The sequence below is a fragment of the Lynx rufus genome, unplaced genomic scaffold (assembly GCF_022079265.1).
Source record: "Lynx rufus isolate CCGP_SWC_20201006 ecotype Redwood Valley unplaced genomic scaffold, mLynRuf1.p SCAF_12, whole genome shotgun sequence".
In the NCBI taxonomy this organism is placed as follows: domain Eukaryota; kingdom Metazoa; phylum Chordata; class Mammalia; order Carnivora; family Felidae; genus Lynx; species Lynx rufus.
Genome location: NW_025814826.1, coordinates 49,622,156 through 49,640,509, shown reverse-complemented (window position 1 = coordinate 49,640,509; position 18,354 = coordinate 49,622,156). Strand labels below are relative to the sequence as shown.

At 38.4% G+C, this 18,354-nt stretch overlaps 1 protein-coding gene across 1 annotated transcript in view; it reads right to left on the bottom strand.

Annotated features, from left to right (window-relative positions):
• Positions 1–7,835: 7,835 nt before the first annotated feature.
• MTBP (MDM2 binding protein) overlaps positions 7,836–18,354 on the bottom strand; it is an 80,280-nt gene continuing 69,761 nt past the window's right edge. Inside the window, exons 18-22 of the mRNA XM_047073873.1 lie at positions 14,508–14,774; positions 12,348–12,597; positions 11,666–11,779; positions 8,464–8,529; positions 7,836–7,910 (exon numbers count right to left, since the gene is read on the bottom strand). Coding sequence (XP_046929829.1) covers positions 7,872–7,910; positions 8,464–8,529; positions 11,666–11,779; positions 12,348–12,597; positions 14,508–14,774 — 736 coding nt within the window. The 3' untranslated portion in view covers positions 7,836–7,871. The remainder of the gene's footprint in view (positions 7,911–8,463; positions 8,530–11,665; positions 11,780–12,347; positions 12,598–14,507; positions 14,775–18,354) is intronic.

Sequence of the window (18,354 nt, the reverse complement as noted above, 5' to 3'; positions counted from 1 at the left end):
CTTATTTTAAACTAAAAATACATGGGATTTGACCTGTATACCAAGCTCCAAATACTCAAATCTTATGTAGTACTGCAACTTGGTTTGTTTTTAATTGCTTATAATGGCTTAGTCTATGGCTGGGAAGTCTTTTTACTATTTGAAAATTTAGTAGTATTGAGATTACATTTAAACTGTAGAATCTCACTTTTGAAGAGAATTTAGAGGTCATCAAGCACATTATTGCCAAAAGTTTATTTATAATTTTAACACCACCACCTTAGTGTATCTTAGGGTATATTTGCTAGAAATATAGCAACATAGTATATACATATAAAAATGAATACACACCAATTAAATTCTTTAAAAAGTTTGTACCACCTGAAGTCATACCATATACACTACTGGTCCAAGTGCTACATTTTGGGAAACACCAACCGTGCATAATATTCCACTAAACTCAGGTGACTCTTCCTGAACATCCCTTGCAGTGTTCATTCTGCCTGAAATTGGAAGTGTTCAGCTATGGGATGGGGGCTCCCGCTCTCCTGAGGCAGGTCATTCCACTGCTGGATGACTAGAGTTGTTGGAAAGTCCTTTCATTTTTAGAGCCAAAACTTAGGTCCGCCTGACTTTCAGTCATGAATCTGTTATACCCTAGAAAACACTGAAGTCCGATCTCTTTTCCACATGAATGTCCTATATATAGTAAAAAGACAAATCAAGGCTGGGGGGTTGCTAGGCAATATAAAATTATCTGAAAATGGCTTTAAATAGGACACTTAAATGCCTTGTTTTTATCCCTAAAGAATCAATTGGCCAAGATTAAAACTCTCCATAATAACCTAGTGGTGGAGAGTGATGGGAAAACGGGTATTTATAAGCCCATTAGTAGGTGTACATTTGGCAGTAATTTGGAAGGCATTTGGCAAAATCTATAAAAATTTTAAAATACACATACCTTTTGATTTTAAGATTTATTCTAGAGATGTAAGTAGACTAACATGGATCATCTTTGCAGCATGTTTGGAACAAGAAGCTAAAAAGGTCAATGAATAAGCTAAATAAATCTTGGCACACTGATGTATTAGAAGACTGATCTGTCTCTAAGTGCTAACGTGGACAAAATGGCTAAATGCAAGTTCTGCAAAATGTAGATAAAACCACAGATACATAGATATACAGTCCATCCTTTTTTTTTAAGTGTTTCTCAGGAAGAGTGGCACCTGCCAGGGCATTTTGGAAATCTGTGCTGGTGTGGTTTTGTCATCACAACGATGCAGGGGTGGGGGATGGGGGGACACAGTATTTACTGAACAAGAACGGTGGCTGGTAGACTTCCTGCCAGGTGATGACAGTCCCCACATCCAGTGGAATTGTTTTGTCCTCTGAGATGTTCATGTAGGTGAAAAACATAATTATCTGAGCCTAGACCCTGACTACATTTTACATACAAGAACACTTTTTGACTGGTTCAATATATTCTGAATTTTCTAGGTGTGCAGCTACCATGCACATGGAAGGAAGACTGTGTTTTTGTTTGGTTCAGGGTATTTTATAAAATGTTTTATAAAAACAACTCACCCTTAGCCAAGTGCGTACGTACATGGGACTAGAATCATCAACACAGAACACCTGGCTACTTGGATGTGCCTCATTCACACTGAATCTAGGCAAAAATAGTCAACTACTTTTATCTTTTAGTGGAGTTGTACCCCAGCATCTCCATATTGAAATGCATTATTATCTTACTATCATTATTGTCCTTTTCTAAAACTTCTTTACCTTACAGTTAGGGGATCTCAATCTTTTTTTTTTTTTTTAAGTTTACTTATTTATTTTGAGAGAGAGAGAGGCACCAGTCGAGAGTGAGAGGGAGCGTGCGTGCAAGTGGGGGAGGGGCAGAGAGAGAGGGGGAGACAGAGAATCCCAAGCAGGCTCCGCACTGCCAGCGCAGAGCCCAGTGCGAGGCTTGATCTCACAAACCATGAGATCATGACCTGAGCCCAAGTCAGATGCTTAGCTGACGGTGCCACCCAGGCGCCGCTAGGGGATATCAACTTTAAAAAAATCCTGGGGCGCCTGGGCGGCTCCATCGGTTAAGCATCTGACTTCAACTCAGGTCATGATCTCACAGCTCATGAGGTTCAGTCCCGAGTCGGGTTCCGTGCTGATGGCTCAGAGCCTGGAGTGCGCTTCAGATTTTGGGTCTCCCTTTCTCTCTGCCCCTCCCCTGCTCACACTTGCACTCTCTCTCTCTCTCAAAAATAAACATTAAAAAAAATTTTTTTTTAAACAATCCTGAGTGCATGTAGGTTATGTTACTGCGGTAGACACATCCTATTCATCTCCTCAAATTCCCTCGATGCCATCATTCGGTGGCCTAGACTCTCAGCTGCTTGCTTAACCATAGGCACCACCACAGCCAAGCTAAGGAGATGCATCCTGGAGTTCCCGAGTTTTGTCATCAATTCCAGACTTGGGTGAAAGGCCACACACTGTAGGGGATAAAAACTGGTGTCCTGGGGTGCCTGGGCGGCTCAGTCAGTTACGCATCCGACTTCGGCTCATGTCATGATCTTGCAGTTCAAGAGTTTGAGCCCTGCGCCGGGCTCTGTGCTGACAGCTCAGAGGCTGGAGCCTGCTTTGGATTCTGTCTCTCTCTCTCTCTCTCTCTCTGCCCCTCCCCTGCTCTCACTCTGTCTCTCTCTCTCAAAAATAAACATTAAAACAATTAAAAACAAAAACAAAAAAACTGTGTCCTGAGCAGCCACTAATGACCTGAGCAATCCAGAACTGTACAGGATTTAAATCTTTGTGGGGCCAAACAGGAGATAGTAATAGGAAGGAGCCAAGCAGAAAAAGAATCCTCTTCCTTTTTCTTGGGTACATCCTTGTGACAGGGTTTCTCCACACACCTTATATCCTAAGACAATCCCTGTGACTGAGAAGACACCTGCTGGGGGACTGGATGTGTTTCTTTGGGCCTCATGAAGCAGTGGCCACTGAATAATGTATCACCTGCTTTGCTCTCCTGCCTTCCCCACCTCTTTTCCCCTTTCTTCTTTACTCTCACAGCCCTGGAATTGAACATTCCAAATACGGCATCAGCACCTAATCATATCCCACACAAAAATTAACTCAAAATAGATCACAGACCTAAATATAAGAAATAAAACTATAAAGCAAAAGATAACCCACAGAATGGGAGAAAATATCCGTAAGTCACGTATCTGATAAGGGGCTAGAATCCAGAATATATAAAGACCTCTTACAACTCAACAATAACAGGACAAACAATCCAATTAAAAGCGGTCAAAGGATCTGAGTGGACAGATCCAAAGATCTGTAAATGGGCAACAGGCACATGAAAAAATGCTGAACATCAGTAGTCATCTGGAAAATGCAAATCAGAACTGCAATGAGATACCACCTCATACTTCACATCACTCGTCAAGAAGGCAAATAATTACAAGTATTGGGAAGGATGTTGAGAATTTGGAACGCTACTACATTATTGGCTGGTGGAATGCCAGAGGGTACAGCTGCTTTGGAAAACAGTTAAAACAAAAAAGTTAAAACGTGGAGTTACCATATAGTCGAGCAATTCTACTCATAAGCATATGCCCAAGATAATGGAAAACTTATGTCTATGCAAAAAACTTGCACACAAACGTCCACAGCAGCATTATTCATGACAGCCAAAACGTGCAACCAGCCCAAATGTCCAATAATTAATGATAAAACATTCGGCTATAAAAAAGAATGAAATACTGACACGTTACAACATGGGATGAACCCTGAAAACCTCATGCTAAGAAAAAGAAGCCAGACACAAAAAGCCATAAACTGTTATGAGTCAACGTACACAAAATGTCCAGAAGAGGCAAATCCATAGAGACAGAAAGTAGATTACTGTTTGCCAGGGGCTGGGAGGAGGGAGAATACAAAATGACTGCTTGTAGATAATGGCGTTTCTGTTTGGGGTGATGGAAATGTTCTGGAATTAGGTAGTGGTGCTGACTGCACAACTTTGTGAATGTACTAAACCCACTGTATTATACACTTTATAGGGTGACTTTTATGATATGTGAATTATGTCTCAAAAATATATGTTGTGGGCGTGGTTTACCAAGTTCTCGTCTAGCCGTTAGATGATGGTCACACTCACCATTCTCTTCAGGACATGTCTCTCCTCACTTTCGTGTCTGAGTCCCTGGGGGACAACACCCTTAAGATTCTTAAAAACCCTTTTGTCTAGCTGACAGGGTCTACTTTTAAATCATTCACCCTAAATATTTCTAAGGTCTTAATAAAGGATCATATAACCACACCTTAGGTTTGATCTTTTTCCTTGGAGAATCTTTTGCCATTGGAAATAACTGGAAGTGAGAAACCATTTCACTTCTCTGACTCACAATGTCCTAAGACTTCAGCATCTCCTCGAAATGCTGGAAAACCACACGGTTCCTCCTTTGGCTCATCTATCTTTTCCTGCATCTTACCAGATGCAGCTAAATTAACAAATGGCTTACTGACACTTTTTTTTTTTTTTTTTTAACATTCTGCCTAGAAATAACCCAAATACTCCATGAGTGCATCAGGCACAACTCTTTTCCAGGTTCCGCAGGCAACAGTTTTGCCAAATGTACCATCTCTACGTAACACAGTGAGCTGGTCGGGCCCCGTGTCTCCCTCTTTCCCTCATACAGGGGCCCTGTCATTTGTCATTTTAAAGAGGGTGAGCTTTCAGCATTTTTCCCAGCATGGGTAAATAACTCTCCAGAACAGCTGACATCTTAAGCTCAGTCCCTGCACTCTTGCCCATATACCTTTGAAGGGCCCTGTCATGCTTACCCTATATAAAGGCAGAGCACCTGCTTGGCTGGGTTCCTCCCAGGGAGCATAGCTCCAAAGTGTGTGCATCTGTACTTCAGCCCTGCCACCTCTCCTTCCGTGAGTGGTAGTTTACACGAAGTGCTATTTGCCAGAAGTTCCTTGCTCGATGCCCTTGGAGGAGCAGACGCTGACCTGAAGTTTCTGGGCCTTTTAGGTCTCTCCTTTGTGCCTGCTTTTATCTTTAACCACTTTTTACTTGAGAATCCAGCCTCTGAGGTAGACAACGTGGAATGAGCTTTGGAATCCCAGTAAGGCATCTAAAAATTTAGGAACCAATTTCTTTGGCCAGTTGAATTGACTGAAAGAGTTCTCCAAGTCATTATTATTGGTTCACTTTGGAGATATAACTTCAACAAAACAAAACCTACAAAACACATGGAGTTACTGTGTTCCCTTGGCAAGGATATATCCAGTCTCCCCTCCCTCTCTCCGCACAGCCTGACCTAACCCCACCACCCAGTCACCTCCCAAGGCTCACTGGCCTCATGCGGCAAACAAGGATGCAGCAAAGGTGCAGTGTTTTTGGAAACTGTATTTGATGACTCTTTCTGGGGCAAACAAGGTTGGGTATCAGTTTCATATAGTTCAATTGAATACAACAGAGAATGTACAAATTTAATCAAGCAGATTGGATCTGGACTTTCTCTATCAACTATCTGGGAATATGAACACAGTGGAGACTTTGATAGGACAATGGGCTTTTAGAAGGAAATCAAGACAGAGTGATTTGCCTAAGTACCTAGGTGAACACTCTAGTACCCATGTTACGCAGCATGCAACAATTCCAAGTATACGGTTTGATGAGTTTTGAGAAATGTGCAGCCAGTGTACCTACCATCACAACCATGACATAGAACATTTATATTACCACAAAGTTTCCTCGTGTCACTTTCCGGTCACTCCAACATCTGACCCCAGGAAACCATTTTTGCTTTCTGTGACTCTGTATTTCCTCTTCTAGAATTTCATATTTCTGCCATTTTCTTCTGAGCGCGTTTTGAGAGTCATCCATATGTTGCTGCATATTTTTAGTTTGTTCTATTATATTGATAAGTAGTATTTCATTATGTGGATATTTTATTTTATTATTATTTTTGGTGGAGGGAAGGAGGGGCAGAGGGAGAGGGAGAGAGTGAATCTTAAGCAGGCTCCATGCTCAGTGCAGAGCCGGACATGGGGCTCGATCTCACAATTGTGAGATAATGATCTGAGCTGAAATCAAGAGTCGGATGCTCAACCAACTGAGCCACCCAGGCGCCCCATGGTTATTTTATGATTTGCTTATCCATTCACTTATTGATGGACATCTTGGTTGTTTCTAGTTTGGTGCTACAAAGCATTAAGTGGCTATGAGTATTTAGTACAATCTTTTGCACAACACAGGCTTTTATTTACCTTGGGTAAACACGGGGATGGCTGAGTCATATGCGGAGTGTAAACTGAATTTTATAAGAAACTCAAATATTTTCCAAAATGATTATTGCATTTTCCATTCCCAACATCAGTGCAGGAGATTTCCAAATGCTCCACATAGTCACCAAGACATGGTGTCATCAGTTTTAAAGTTTTACACATTCTAGTTGGTGTTTAGAGGCATCTCATTAATTTATATCCTCTTGACGAGTGAGGACACTGAACATCTTTTCATGTGTTTATTGCCATTCCTATATCTTCTTTTGTAATATCTTCTTGTAATATCTTTCATGTGTTTATTGCCATTCCTATATCTTCTTTTGTAACATTTTGTGGAATGTTTTTTCAACTCCTTGCCTATTAAAAAAAACCCTCTAGGTTATGTCTTATTAAGCTGTAAGGGTTCTTTGGTTCTTTATATACTGTAAATAAAATGCTCACCCTCATTATTTTTAGTCACCAAAAAAGGAAACAGGGACTCTGCTGGTGGGTATGCAAACTGATTTCTCAGAAAGGCAATTTGGAAATATTACCATCAGTCTTAAGACTCACAAATTCCACTCCTAAAAAGTTATACAGAGAAAATAATCAGTGATGCATTAGGAAGATTCATTACAGTTTTATTTATAATAGGGAAAAATTGAGCCTATTATGTCTAACAATGGGGACTGGTTAAACAAATTGTGGTTCCTTGATATTACACAGTTATTAAAATTTTATATATATATATATATATATATTTCACGATATGTTAAGTGGAAAACAGGCAATTAAATTAATACACAGACACAGATGAACACACATACACACATATACACACATGTATGGCCCCAACTTTTAAAATATTTTAAAAATAATTACATATATATTTTAAAAATATTACCAGTGTTTACCTAGAGATAGTGGGGCAATGTTGGAATTTTTTTTACTCTGTTTTGTATTTTCTGCATTTTCCAGATTTTCTACCATGAGAAAAGATCTTGTTTTCTGGGAGTCTCTACTTAGTCATTTTCACTATATCTTATTTTCACAATTTCTGCCCTTTCTTCATTTCTAATCCCAAATAAACATGAATAGCTCCAACAGCGCTGGCCCCGAGGCAGGGCTAAGGGAAGACAGCTACCTGTGTAAATGTTTTTACCAATATTTTCTAAACCAGGAACTTCCCAATAAAGTATGCTGTTGGGTCACATGAGAAAAGCCACTGGCAATGTCTTACTTGAGATTCAGTCATTTTATCTGGCCTAACAACAAAGACATTTACCAAGAAGAAAAGAAGTAACTTTTTCTATTTATTGAAATAAATAACCAAGAGTAAAGATTTAAAAACATATCTTAAAATATTAACCTTAAAAATTAAAATATAGTGAAACTGTAAAATAAGTATACAATTAAAAAAGCACATTAATTGAGCATCCTCAAAACTATATAAATATTGGATACTTATAAAATTATTTAGAGACAAAACATCTATTCTATGAATAAAGTTTGAAATTTGCTTATAATTTTCAAACTAAAGAAACAAATAGGAAATAACAGCTCTGGCCAATTTATAACTGTCCAAAGAGAAAGATTCTGTGTTATTTCTTGCTTGTCTTTTCTAATACCCATTCAATCACCTAGGAGGAGAAAAAATGTGATTACTGTTTGTTTCTACTGAAAACACAAGGGATAGCAAAAGATAAAGTTCAAACAGTATCATAGAAATTTGAAATTAGAAGTAGCACGTCAAAATCTTAAAACGCATTTTATCTTAAAAGCACATTTTATTTTCTAACTGAAGGAAAAAAAAACTGAAGGTAGATTTCGACTGCAGAGTACAGGAATTGTCCTCACTGAACACAATAAAGATTCTGCTCTATTTTTCACCTTTTTAAAAAAACGTTTTCAAAGGGTCACTGGAAAGAAATTAAACCAAACTCTGAAAACAACTAATCAAAATGGATTAATTTTTCCAGCTCTTTGGATTTAAAAATATTTTTCTTTCTTAACATCATTTCTAGAAACTCTTTTGTTAGTAGAGCAACCTATTAAATACTTCAAAATGCTCTGTTTGCATTAGCTATTATTATTTTAAAGAGAATTCTTACAGCATATATAACAGCATCGTAGCTACCCTAAAATAAAATAGCAATTTAATTGAATGTAGTTTCTTGGGAATAAGCTATTTACCTGCACAGCATTGTTGTTTGCTGTTTTCTTCATTTCTTCAAATAAACCCCTTGAAGTTTTAAGATCCTAAATATAACAAAATAGAGCATTTCATGATTTGTACATTAAATTACAGAGAACAAGTCATTATTAATCAAATAAACTTGAGATTATCTTAAAACATTGTACAAGTATCAGTGGGACTCAGGAAATATTACAAAAAAAAAAAAAATCAAAGTAAAAGATTATAATTAGCTCTACCCTGAAGTATCAAGATACTTTAACATCTGTAACAACAGGAAAATACATATAAATATATATAAGTGTACTATATATATATTATATATGTATATAAATCTATGTCATTCTAACCTCATATTCGCAGCAGCACTGACCAAATCTAAGCATCATCTTTGACTATGAGTATCCACTAATGCTTTGGTACTCAGGAAATGAATACACAGCATTTGTATTTATTTTTTAGATAAAATCTCTTTTTTCTCTTCTTTTCGTTTATTTCATTCTACAAAAAAGAGGGAATGACTCTTTGTTGACAGGAAAGGAAACTGAAATCTCTTGACTTTAAAAAAATGGGATTATATCAAATTAGATTACAAAGTAAAAAAAAAAAATGTATTAAAAAAAAAAAAAGCAGTCCTCTGCTGTACCTCTAAGTTATGCTTCCCAGAAGACAGATGGCCACTTTCAGTTCTTTTAGCTGTTTCTCTTATTTATACCTTCAGGTTTCTGAATAACATGCTCATGCTGCTACTTTTTGATTTAGGAATTAGAGGCAATGAACACTGTTATGGGTTCAAGTAGTGGGTTCAGGTGTCTGAATCCTGCCAGCCCCTCCCCTTCCTCTCAATAACTGTTGGGCCACATTTTTTATTAATAAATAGTGTGTTTGCATTATTATACCTCCGTAAATACAGTTCGGTCTTGAGCTAAGTATGTATTATAATTATCCTCTCATGTAGCATTTTGTCTATCCTGTAGTTAAATTACATTTGCTTAGTTTGCCATGTGTGTAAATCTAGGTACCCCCCCCCCCCCGCCGCCCCGCCAAATGCTGCAATAGACTGATTCAATGTACAAACAGCAAAGTTGTTTCAAATACTCAAATACACTGGATAATCTCTCAGTTAAGGTTTTATAAAAATCTGATTTTTATTCTTATTCTTATTTTTTCACCTGGCAATCTTTCTCCCAAAATCTGCTCTGATTTGGTCTAACTGCTCCTTAGGTCAGCTCTTGGTTTTTGACTCAGTCCCTTCTTCTGCTAAACTTCATCCTCTTTGCAGATGCTTTGAAGCACCTTCTGCTCCCCTATGTTCATCTGTTGAGTTCCTCAAAGTCCATATATCAGTGAAAGCATATATTTGTCTTCCTCTGACTGACTTATTTCACTTAGCATAATACCCTCTAGTTCCATCCACATTGTTGCAAATGGCAAGATTTCATTCCTTTTCATTGTCTAGTAGTATTCCATTATATATACACACCCCATCTTCTTTACCCATTCATCAGTCAGTGGACATTTGGGTTCTTTACATAATTTAGCTACTGTTGATGGTGCTGCTATAAACATTGGGGTACATGTGCCCCTTCAAATCAGCATTTTTGTATCCTTTGGATAAATTCCTAGTAGTGCAACGGCTGGGGTGTAGAGTAGTTCTATTTTTAGTTTTTTGAGGAACCTCCCATATTCTTATCCTATGTTTCCTGATTTTATCATTTGATTCTAATTTCTGGTAAATTTCTTCATCTCAACTGTTCAGCCTTTCTGTTGGATTGATTTTATCACATTTTTAATTTCAAGAAGCTTTCATGTTCTATACAGTTTCTGGAAACAGCATCCTGTTCTAGTTTTACGGATGCAATTATCTTCTCTCTGAGAGAATTTTAGTTTTTATGAAGTTTTCTACAGCTTTCTGCTCCTTACGAGTTCCCTTCATTCCTTTACATTTTGGTATCTCTTTACTGGAAAACCCTCAAAAGTCTGCTAATCCTTGGAGGCCCAATCATATTTAAAAATGAGACATAAAATTATATTGGAAGCTCTGTCTGGAGGCGTTACAAAGTAGGGTTATTAGGAGGCCAGCTGGTTTTTTCCTTGTGGCCTTTAAATCTTTTTTCTCCAGAGACTACTGTCTGCACTGTCACAGAGATGGGGGGGAGAGTACATGCAGTGTACCGTGAAGTTACCCTTGTGGCAGAAGGACCTGTAGAGCAAGGTTCCCCAGTTCCCTTTGTAGATCTTTATTCAATCCCCTTATCTTCCGCCTGGCACCACGCTCCTTTCCTCCATGATACTCGGTGTCTTCAAACCTTGAGTACCTCGGAGACCTGTTACATGAAGTGGTTTGTTCCTCACTGGTGCTCCGCGGGGCACGGGCTTCTCCATGATACCATGCTTCTGTGGGCTCTGTCTTGTTCAACAACGTACTAACCATACTTCTACACTTTTTTTCTCTCTTTGTTTCTTTGTTTTTGTACTTTAATACCATCTTTCTTGAGAGATTTTAAAAAGAAGGCGAATTAAATGCACATGGTCAATCTGTAGTTTTAACCAGGAACTCACGCACAACTCTGATTTGAGTCCGAAACTCTAAAAACTGGAGATAATCCAACAGCATCCAAGTTTTACAGAAGCATCATCTGCGTGGCTGATCTGTCCAATGTCTTACAACTAGCTGACAGTGGATCCAAAATTAGGAACAGGGTGTTCTGACACTCATCCCAGTTGCCTTTTTCACTCTATACTAAAATTACTAATTAAACATGTTTTAAAGCTTTAAAGTCAAAGACTTGTTAGGGAGATACTGAGGATACCAGTTAAAATGTAGTTTTCTATATATGAAGACAAAACTCAATATAAAATATTTTGGCTGCAATTTTTCTCTCTCTCTTTTTTTTTTAAAGAGAGAGAGGAGAGGGGCAGAGGGAGAGAGACAGGGTCTTAAGTAGGCTCCAAGCTCAGTGTGGAGCCCAACATGAGGCTCGATCCCACAACCATGAGATCATGACCTGAGCCAAAATCAAGAGTTGATGCTCAGTGGACTGAGCCACCCAGGCACCCACTGGCTCCAGTTTTTCTATCTCCACTTAAAAAAAAAAAAAAAAAAAAAAAAAAAATCTGGTAACAAGTTATAAGCTAAAATGTACTTTGTCAAATAGGAATATCAGGACCTCAATTTTGCTGTTATGAAAGACACTGTACCTTCAGATAGAACTTGGAGATCTCAAAGAGACGTTGGCTGCATGCAGTGAAACATCCATGAGCTTCAGTAATGCTGTGTTTCTTCAGGGTTTCCGTAACTACTTCTTTCAGTATCTTGAATAGAACATAACATATGACTAACATTTCTTGGAAAAGGTACAAATGTATTGCTTCTTTAGATTTGTGTGAATTACACACTCCTGTAACTCTGTGAAAGATAAGTTTATCAAGACAAAACAACTGAGGAAAAAAAAGAGGTCTGTAATATTTATATGGTCACACATATCATAAGATATCTGTCAGGAATAAACGACTGGAGTATATTAAGAGGAATTCATATCATGAATTCTCAAACAAAATCTGAGTGTAAAGGCTACATACAGTAGAGATGTACATAAGTGTATTTATTTTTTATTATGGAACATTTCAAACACTGAAAAGTAGAACATTTTATAATGAATCCTTATTTCAATATATCAGTTTCAATAAGGATCAATTTGTGGCTAATTTCATTTATACCTCTGCCCACTTATCCATTATCTTTCTTATGTTGGATTATTTTAAAGTACATTACAGATACCATGTTATTCCATTCATAAAGTTTTTAGACATACATTTTAAATGAACTAAGTACAGGAATTTCTTCCCATGTAGAACTAAGAGACAGGAGAGAAATCTTTACCCGTGTGTGTTTCTGTGATCTTGATTCCTTAATTTGCCTTGATGTTTTTGATCCATGCACACTTTTTTGACCAGAACTGGCTTTTGTAGTGACTTTTGAAGTTTCATTGCTAAGAACTGGAACAGATGGACAGGTCACAGATAATGATCGCTCTGCTCGTGGTTTTCTGGACGTCACTGCATGATGATGAGGATTAGTGCTGCCACTTGTCTGAGAAAGAAGAGAATCTGAACTTTCAGACTTCACAAGTCTATTGTGGAGAAATATATCAAAAACACAAATGAAGTGAATCAACAATGAGGCCCGTTTTCTGTCCTAAATGTGACAACTATATCCACTGAAACATAAACCTAAGAAAAGCAAACAAGATTTCTTGCTGCTACTGCCTTAAGTAACTGACAACTATACAGTTGCTCTCTTAGTTCTTCAAATGAGTGACTAAAACATACAAAGCAAGGAACAACAAACGAGAATTTCAGCTAGGAGGAAAAGCAACGAGGAGTATGCTGTTGCCAGCCCTGTCAATTTACAACTTCTCACCTCAATCAGCTCTGGAACTCCAGGTGATGATATTTGTAAATTTAATAATCAGCATAAGTACTTATGCTTTTCTATAAAGATAATTTTGACAAAGAAACCATAACCTATACTTATTGTACCCATGCAATTACCTGGGCAAAATAAGTGTTAAATACAAATGAAACTAAAATTGGATCATGGTTCCATCTCTCTAAAATGTTTAAATTTCCTTTTACAAGATAGGGTCTCATATCCTTCAATTCTGCTAACCCACAGACCACAGTGTTCTTTCTTTTCCAGAACACATATCTTATTATTAGTCTCAAGTCAGAATAAAAAACATCGCTACAAAATACAGTATAGGAAATGTTAACAGATTTGCTTTTTAGGTTTATCATGTATAAAAAGTACCATGAATTTATAAAGTCCTCATAAAAATAATTTAGTTATTACATGGGCATCTGAGTGGCTCAGTTGGTTAAGCATCTGACTTCAGTTCAGGTCATGATCTCAAGGTTCGTGGGTTCCAGCCCCACATCGTATTCTGTGCTGACAGCTCAGAGCCTGGAGCCTGCTTCAGATTTTGTGTGTGTGTCTCTCTCTCTCTGCCCCTCCCCCTCTCATGCTCTGTCTCTCTCTCAAAAATAAATAACATTAGAAAAAATTTTTTAATTAAAAAAATGATAATTTGGTTATTCCATATCAGGGAAATAGTATTCTAATATTTCTAACTGCTGCAAAAAAAAAGGATCTGAAAGTCTCACTTTAACATATTTCCTAATTTTTGAAAGATTTACATACATACGATAAAAATTTAAAGCTTGCTGTAGATGCCAAAGACCTAAATTTGACAAAGGTACTAAAGATCTACGAATCCAACAGAATTCAGAGTGTTTACGAAAACTTCTGTTCCAGTATTTGGACATTTTCCTTAGCTAGCAAAAAAAGGGTCTGGAAAAGTTTCGTATAATATTATGCAGTGTTTTAAGCTATATTTTACGTGAAACAATGGAAGTCCCTGTTGAAGGGGCCGGGGCAGGCAGAAAGCAGTGGGAGGAGGCAGGCAGTCAGTAGGAAAGCTGCCATCCCCAAACCCCCTCTTCCACAAAGCAGTTCTGCTGCTTCTGGGTAAGCTCTCGAGTGTTGCATGGCTTGACCACTTTAGGGTCCATCATGCTAACAGACTGTATATTAGCATAGAAAGCAAGAAATTCCAAGTCAAGTCTTTTTATAACTTACAAGCGTAAATACAACTGCTCACGATGAAAACAAAATTCCTGATATGAAGGAATTAATCTAAGATCTATGCAGAAAGCTACTTAAAAATAGGAAGGACTAATATGGCTCAGTCAGTTGAGCATCCAACTCTTCGGTTCAGGTCATGATCCTGGAGCTGCGGGATGGAGCTGAGCCCTGTGTCTGGCTCCACACTGAGTATGGAACTTGCTTGGGATCCTCTCTCTCTCTCTCTCTCCCCCCCCCTCTCTCCCCCCCCTGCCCCCCTTCTCCGCTCACACTCTTGCTCTCTCTCTGTCAAAAAAATTTTTAAAAATAAAAGTCAAATAAATAAATAAATAAAAGAGTACTCTAGGCACTAACACTTTCTGTCAAGAGACTATTTTTATGTACTTAACATATCACCTTTTGGGGGGATAAAGGCAATTTAGATCTTTTGATCTCCTTTTCAATCGAGACACTTCAGTTCGGAGCTCACTTTGTGGAGCTTCTCCGTCAGGGATGCTTCCAGGCTCTGACAAGACTGCAGGTGATGGAAGAGGGCTCAACACCGTGGGCACCGGAAAACCCTCTCTGGTGCAGGTGGTCTGGGTTTCATAACGAATAAGACGAGACTGAAGTTCAGAAAATCCCCCGTCTCTTTCTAGTGCTTTTCGGTCATCCAAACAATATCTGAACAAGAGAAAGACCATTAAAACCACAGTCTCCAGGACGGCAACGGCCTTCCCCTGCCAATTAGGAAACGGCAGAACATTCACTTGAAAACCTCTTACTTTAAATTCCTAACAATTGTTGAGCAAACGGCTGACTTCCCTCACAAGTTCAGTTTTTTCAAGTCTGCTAGATGACGTGGCAAAAGATTAAAAATTTTGAAGTACGATCTGATTCCTCTTTGACTATTTCTGGGCAACAGATTAAGCTAATCCTCTGGCTTATTTTCAAAATAATAGAGTTGCTGTCTTAATACTCTTTAAATCTCTACCAACCTCTGATTCCTCAGTATGGTTGATATGTAACAACACGAAATGCTGACTTTTGTTAGAAAGGGCAAGTTTATTTTCAACACAAAGATGAAAAGGGTATGAAGGTATTCTAACTGGCTCACCAAACACAGCTCAGAACATTTAAAATTTTTCTTTGAAACTCACTTCCCCCCTTTACTGCTGATTGACAGATTTTTCTTCAAACAACTTCAACTGTCCCTGTGCATCTGGTTTTTAGCCAAATCTGATTCAAGGAATCAATGAGAAGTTAGCTCAGTGAATGCTTCTGGACATAAAGAAATTACATGTTGTTAAGTACAACAAATGAGCATATCAGGAAAGTCACCTATGAGGTATGCGGCCTTGGAATACTCTTTCTTCCCTTTCTCCCCTGCTACAGCTGCATCAGGGAAACACAAATGGCTTCACATACATAATGGGTGGACCATAAAAATTAAAACCTTTCTTTACAATCTGTCCTCTTGGCTTATAAAATTCTAAGACGTTCCCTAAAATCAGAACTTTGGGTCCATAAGCTTTTAGTTCAACTCCCAGGGAGTATATCATTACCCTAACATCTGATTGCCTGACAGAGGCTTTAAGGACTTTTTCTATCCCTTGTGACACTTTCATATTTGATTTTGAAGAGCCGGACTCCCTGGATTTATTTAAATCTGGCTCCACCACTGATTAGCTGTTTGGACTTGGCCAAATTGCTTAACTTTTATCTATGCTTCTGCTGCCTCATTTGCAAAATGAGATTGACACCAGTCATCTCCAAGAGCCACTGTGAGGATTCCTTGAACAGGAACATGTAAGCACTCAGAATCAGTGCCTAGAACATGCAAGCAAAGCAGTGAATAAATGTAGGCTGCTCTTGCTCCTATCATCGTCATCAGAAGCAGCAGCAGCAGCAGCAGCAGGTTTACTTTCTACCACAGCAAACCTTACAGTGTGCTGATAATATGCAGCCTCGCCAGGATTTCAGACCCCGGTTGGTGAGTTCAGAACCTGACTTTAACCAATTTAGTGTAGTATCTTATGTAAGTTGGAAGAATCATCACGCCTGGGGATCGGCCAATCCATGGCTGACCATTAAAATCACCAGAAGAGCTTTTACGAGATAGATACCAGATCTACATGCCCAGGTTTCTGATTTAACTGGTCTGGGGTGAAACCCAGTCATGTGCGTTTTTTCAAAAGCCGTCCTGGTGACTGTAAGGCATAGCTAGGACCGAAAATCTCTGATCTAACCCAGTAGTTTGCTTTCACAGGGGAGAACACTGAGCTCCCAAGTCAGAATGTGAAGTTGGGGGCCCAACGGGTCTCTCGGTTCTGTAACATCTTTCTCCAGTCTCTTGTTTAATAAAACACATTTCATTAAAAATCAGCAGTAACCCTAATGATCGCTGATGAGTCCTATTTCTATTCTGGGCAACCAACAGAATCTAGAACAAAATTAAGAACCATGAGTGTTAAGAAAGGTTGTAGGCAAGAGGTAATGTAATGCCTGATGAGCCCAGAGAAAATTTTTGAGAAAAAAGATACAAATGAGTATTTTTTTCTACTCTGAGATTTTAATTCTAACATGCAGATATTTTCCTTCCAGTTTTAACATCTCTTGATCACAGCTGTTCATAATGTCATTCCTTCAACTGAATTATGTGTACTGTGCCTGTGGACTGTGCCATTTAAAATGTCTTCAAATGATTATACAATGATCCGGTACTGAAACAAAAAGTACTTTGTAAATAAGAAAGGAACAGAAACAGAATAGCAGGGTGCACATTTGATATTAGTGAAGTGAATATTCAGAGTTGGATGAATGACTTACACTTCTAATATTTTCTTGCAAAACCATAACCAAATGCTTTTATGCATCCAAAGAAAGAAAAATACCTCCAAGAAGACGAGGCTATTTTTGTTTGGTAACTACATAACAGGCAAGGTACTGCCTAGCACACACCAAGCAATGTCAATGAAGGCAGGAGAAACTGCCAGATCTCTTGGGGTAGATGAAAGAAATCTGAAAGCAACAGGAGGCTGGTGTGGCCAACTGTCACAGTTTGACAGCAGAGTTTAATTTGTTGTTAAAGAAAACAGTGCATCTTACAATCAGTGGTACCTAACGCTCCAGGATAAAATAGGTGAAAAAGCAGACAAATGAGCCAACAGAGGATAGATTTCATTTTGCCTTAAGAAAACATTGATTTGTACTTGAACAGTTTATATGCATTTTTTCCAAATATTCCTTATGTCTCGGTATAGAAGAGCTCAAGGAGTCTAGAAGTTTATAGCAACATGTGAAAGAGAGAACTCTCCTTTCAGCTTCATGTTTACGTTAAAATTCCACTGGAATTTTGTTCCAAGCAGATACATTACCCATGTTGAACATAATAGGCCCCCCACACTATATACCCAAATCTTCTGGATTCATTGTGCCCACCTCCTACAACAACTTCATTAGTGTGATCTCCACGTCCTCAGATTAAGGACCACAAATGTAAAGGAAACTGAGTCACAGAAAGATTTGTTTGTTTATGGGAGTGGGTAGCTCCCTATTGCTCGTTTTAAAGTCCTCAACTTCTTACTTCAACTGTTTTTCCACACACAGACAAAAGTGCAATGTTATTGCATGTAACAGCATGTTGTTTTTGTAGTATTGCTTTCCATACATACACCAGCTTTTTTATCCATTGTACTGCCCTACCCCTAGGCTGTTTCCAATCTGGGGCCATTACGGATAAAACTGCTCTGTACCATCTTGTTCAAGTCTTCCTGTGGAGTTGTGATTTCTTTCTCTTAGGAAAATGCCTAGTGTTGGAACTGCTGAGCCATAGGATCTGAGTATGTTTAGTTTTATAACGAACCTGCCAGATCCTTCTCTGGAGTAGATCCATCATTTCATACCCCCACCAGCAACGTATGACAGTTCTGATTGTTCCATATAGTTGTCAATATTCATCAGTCTTCTTTAATGTTAGCCACTTTGGTGGCTGCACAGAATTTTATTTTATGGATATACTATAATGTATTGGACCAAGCCCCTACAGTTAGACATTTCCAATGTTTCTTGTTTTAAGTAACCTTGTGGAAAATACCCTTGCATAACAACTTTCAGTGTACATCACTTTTTTTTCCATTAGGCTAAATGAATCAACCTGATGTTATAAACATTTGCGTGGGTTTTGCTAAATTACTGAGCAGCCCTCCACACAGGGTGTAACAATTACACTTCTAGAAGCCGGCTTACTCCTTCCTGTTCCTTA